The sequence below is a fragment of the Symphalangus syndactylus genome, chromosome 23 (genome assembly GCF_028878055.3).
Source record: "Symphalangus syndactylus isolate Jambi chromosome 23, NHGRI_mSymSyn1-v2.1_pri, whole genome shotgun sequence".
Classification (NCBI taxonomy): domain Eukaryota; kingdom Metazoa; phylum Chordata; class Mammalia; order Primates; family Hylobatidae; genus Symphalangus; species Symphalangus syndactylus.
This window is the reverse complement of record NC_072445.2, coordinates 46,057,913-46,062,504: the sequence shown is the minus strand read 5'-3', so window position 1 is coordinate 46,062,504 and position 4,592 is coordinate 46,057,913. Positions and strand designations below refer to the sequence as shown.

At 40.8% G+C, this 4,592-nt stretch overlaps 1 protein-coding gene across 1 annotated transcript; it reads right to left on the bottom strand.

Annotated features, from left to right (window-relative positions):
- Positions 1–2,000: 2,000 nt before the first annotated feature.
- On the bottom strand, positions 2,001–3,597 carry ARMH2 (armadillo like helical domain containing 2). The gene is made up of 2 exons (XM_055263641.2): positions 3,273–3,597; positions 2,001–2,509 (listed from the first exon to the last, which is right to left on the bottom strand). The coding sequence occupies exons 1-2, from the start codon at positions 3,493–3,495 to the stop codon at positions 2,082–2,084; spliced, it is 651 nt and encodes a 216-aa protein (XP_055119616.2). The 5' UTR covers positions 3,496–3,597; the 3' UTR covers positions 2,001–2,081.
- Positions 3,598–4,592: the final 995 nt, after the last annotated feature.

Here is a 4,592-nt window from a genome sequence, read left to right as displayed (position 1 = left end):
TCTAAGATCTGAGAAAATTCCCCTCCAGATCCTTCTTAAGGAAACCCCATCTGATGATGTGATTAGCATCCTCCACAACATTCCTATCCCAAATACAAGTGAGGATCACGAATCTACACGACATTTTTTTTTTAATAGCCCCCTCTGTGCCTAACACTAAAGCACAGCTCAGTCAAAGCAAGTCTGTGAAAGATGAAAGTACATAATTCAATGTTATGGTTGCAACTGAAGCTAGAGGCAGGTGTTAGTGTAGTTAGAGAATCAGGTACATATCCCTTAGGCACTTTTCTGCCAATATTAGTTTTTCGAATAAAACTTTTGATGAGGTTGGTTAACACACAAAGTGCAGGTATTCTGTTGCAGATTATCTAGTAGACAAAACAGAGAGAATAACATCTTTTTATGAAAATCAAAGAGCCTACCTAACTTTAGGCGTCGGAACACGTGCGCTCCATCTCCATCCAGACGTTTGTGCCAGTGGAGTTGCGGGCTGCTGCAGGTGGAGGTAGGCAGGAGGAGTGCTAATTCTAGTGCTAATTCCCAGTCGGCCCTATGTGCAACCAGATAATGCTCTGATAGCCAGAGAACCATCTCAAAAGTACCGCCACCGGAGGTTCTGTACTGAAATAGGGCTGAAAGGATTCAGGTGGGTCAATAGTGCCTGCTGAAGGAGGTAGCTGTGGGTGGAGCTAGGATTTGGTCTTTCTGGGTGCCTTGGTTTAATGTCATCTAATAACTCCCAAAGTGCACCATTGCTCCTAATATATATACATGATGTATCTTCTGATGAATTTCCATTTTATGAATTTAATTTTTATGAGGTCTTTTTTTTTTTACTTTTAATAATTTTTTTTCTGCACAGAAGCCTATGGTTAAAAAAAATTACCAGCATAGATTTTTTTTCCCAATGGGAAATCAATTGTAAAATACATATTTTTAATCAACTTCAAAAAAAGATATATTAGAAAATAAGAGTTTCATGATTTAATGATAAACATTGGGGATGGTCATTCTCTCTAGCCTTTGTATAATAGGTGGCAAAAATAATATTCCAGTTCTGTAATTTTACAAGTATTCATGTAACTGCCCTATGAGTTCTTCCTACTCTTTGCACAGACAGAGCAGATTTGTCAAGACAAGGGAACTGCAATAGAGAAAGATTTTAATACACATAGAGCTGGCTAAACGGGAGACCAGAGTTTTATTATTACTCAAATCAGCCTCTCTGAAAATTTGGAGGCTAGGGTTTTTTAAGGATAGTTTCGTGGGCAGGGGGCTAGGGAATGGGGAATGCCAATTGGTTCCATTGGAGATGAAATCATAGGAGGCTGGAACTTGTCCTCTTGTGCTGAGTCAGTTGCTGGTTGGTGACCATAAGATCAGAAGACCCAGCTTGGCAGTCTGGGTGGTGCCAGCTGACCCATCAGAATGCAGGGTCTGAAAAATACCTCAAATACCAATCTTAGGTTTTTCAATACTGTAGGTGCAACTGGGGAGGTTAGAATCTTGTGGCCTCTGGCTGCATGACTCCTGAGCCATAATTTCCAATCTGTGGCTAATGTGTTAGTTTTATAAAAGCAGTCTGGTCCCCAAGTAAGGAGGGAGTTTGTTTCAGGGAAGAGTCTAGGTAATCATATTTGTTTCATAGTTAAACTATGAACTAAATTCTTCCCAAAGTTAGTTTGGCCTATGCCCAGGAATGAACAAGGGCAGCTTAGAGGTTAGAAGAAAGATGGCGTCAGTGAGGTCAGCTTTCTTTCGCTGTCAGATTTTTCTCACTGTCATCATTTTTGCAAAGGTGGTTTCATTCATATTCCCCATTGTATCTAACTGCATGCTTTAACATCTTTATTTCCTAATGAGAAAGAATACACTCATGAGCAAGCTCAATGGGCTCTCTCTACGAGGTAATTTTAAACAACATTGCTTTTCTGTAGTTTGATTATTGCAGTTAACTGTATGAAAATCTATACAGAACTCTTCAACTACAAAGGAAAACATCAACTTTTATTGTTTATTTCAGTTTTCCAGGGTAATACAATGGCACAGAGAGCTGCAACATGTAACTGGATTTAGAGAAACTAATTCCTGTGAAAACCAATTAGGAAATACAGCACCTCTGCAAAATTCTCTGTCCATCCAGACCAATTCTCAGCAGCCAACATTTGCAAATGATATTTTAGAGCACTGTGGTTTTTAAGCTCCTTGACGTAAGACAAGTTATTGCATGTCATGACAGAGAGAACGTAACAAGTCCAAAATTTAAGGAGGAGGTAGCTATTTATTTCACTTTTGATAGTAGACTCGAATCTGCCTTCAAAAAAACTAATGAGAATAGGAATAAATTGCAGACTTTTGGCTCTTTTTTGGCTGACAGGGTTTAAGTAACACCAACATGCCACACCCTGGAGCAGCAGGATCTTTATTTTTGGTGCCAGCTCCTCATCTTGCAACAAGTGAGCCACTTCTTCCATGTACTCAGCTGCAAATTTTCCAGCAGGTGGTCCTCCTGTAAAACAAGCATTTGCATTTCCAGAAGTATTTGGTGTATCTAGTAGCTAGTAACACTTTGGAATGCTTATATGTTCATATTCTTGTTGCCCTGTAGAGGATACTTTGGATACTTTGAATTTTCCTTTTTCCCCCACCTCCCATGCTGCTGCCAGGAAGACCAGAAAGTGTGTGTTGATAAGCAAGCAGTGATATGAAAAGCCTGGGAAGGTCTCTGCTTGCTGGTCTCCTCCCTGGTTCCTTTAAGCAAGCACCCAGGAGTGAGTATTTCTTTCTTTCTTTCCTTTTTTTTTTTTTTTTGAGATGGAGTTTTGCTCTTTTTGCCCAGGCTGGAGTGCAATGGCACGATCTCAGCTCACTGCAACCTCCGCCTCCCGGGTTCAAGTGATTCTCCTACATCAGCCTCTCAAGTAGCTGGTATTACAGGCATGCACCAACACGCCCAGCTAATTTTTTGTATTTTTAGTAGAGACGGTGTTTCACCATGTTGATCAGCTGGTCTTGAACTCCAGACCTCAGGTGATTCACCCGCCTTGGCCTCACAAATTGCTGGGATTGCAGGCGTGAGCCACCGTGCCCGGCCAAGAGTGAGTATTTCAAGGTGAATAAAACCTGGCTGCATTCGCTTAGCAAATATCCCTCTCATCCAATGAAATGTTATCAGAATTTTAAGATTACAGCTAAGAAAAATTACTAAACTACAGTGTTATAAAATGAGTGTTGTGAAACGCTCATTTTAGCACAGCCGGTTAGATCAGTACCTGTGAAGGCCAGCAGTCCAATTTTCTGGGCAGCTTGAGCTCTCTTCTCAATGGGTAGAGATTCATTCATCAACACTTGGCCAAGTACAGCAATTTTTTCCTCATGAAAATAAGTCTCAGCTGAAGGGATTTTTTTTTCCTTCTTCTTAACAAAAAAGCCCTTAACAGTGACACACCAGAATTTCTGGAGACGCCCACCCAGCCACGCAAAATACCCATACATCTTAACCCAAATTTGCGTACAAGAAAATCGGCTGTGAGCCACTGTGTAAAAAGGCCAATGGTCCTTCAGGTACACCACTGGCAGTCACAGGAGTTCACAGTCAAGAACTCTGGAATGCATCACTTAGCAACACTGTGGAATGGAATATACAAACCAGGGGAAAGCAATATATGCCTAAATTCTTCAGCTTGTCATTGAGGGCCTTCTACTATTTGGACTAAACAATTTTACTTTCATTTCTCTGGTGTACAAAACCTCAACTTAAACTTGTTTCCCGTAATGCACATGAATCTCACTACTGTCTTTGAACCTTTGCTCAGGCAGGGAATATTTGGAACTTGCCCATTCTAGTCTGATTATTCCAACATGTACTTTGCTTCTTTCCATAGATCTTTCATACTATTGTTACCTCTTTTGCCTGTTTGCTACCCAAAGAGAGTTCTCTACATCATAGATTTATCTTATTTTGCTGAGAAAATAGAAGCCATGAAAAGAGAACTTGCATAACTCTTACCAGTGCATCCACCTACCTAACTGCGTTTATGGTACCCATAGACTCTGTCTTTCCTCCTGTATTACTGTGGATACCCTCTCTGTGCAGTAGATGTCAATCAGCTCCTCTCACCTCACTCAAGGATGTTGCTCTATGGTTCTTCTCTTATCTTGGTAATTTTTCCATCTCAACGGGACCCTTTGCATTATCAACAAACACGCTATACTTTTTTTCTCATTAAAGAAAGAAAACTCTCTTGACTTCATATGCGTTCTTCCTGCAGTGAGTGCACATTCACTTCCCCGCTCCCCTTTACAGTACAGCTCTTTAAAGAGCTGCTATACTAGCCATCTCCAGTCTTTCTCATTCTTTCTTGGATGAATTCCAAACAAGATGTCAACCCCATGACTCCACTGACATTGCCTGTCAGGGTCATTGAATTGTCAGTCTTTGATATTTGACACTCCTTTCTCTCCGAAACACTTTTCACCCAGCTTCTAAGATACCACACTCCTAATTTTTCTCCTCCTGGCCACTCATCATTTTCCTTTACTGGTTCCTCTTCTTCTTTATGACCTCTAAATATTGGAGGGCCCAAGGCTCA

Coding starts and splice junctions, on each gene's coding strand:
- ARMH2 (XM_055263641.2), bottom strand. CDS start 3,495: ATGTATGGGTATTTTGCGTGGCTGGGTGGGCGTCTCCAGAAATTCTGG. Junction 2,510..3,272: donor TGGACTGCTGGCCTTCACAG/GTACTGATCTAA, acceptor CTTGTTTTACAG/GAGGACCACCTGCTGGAAAA.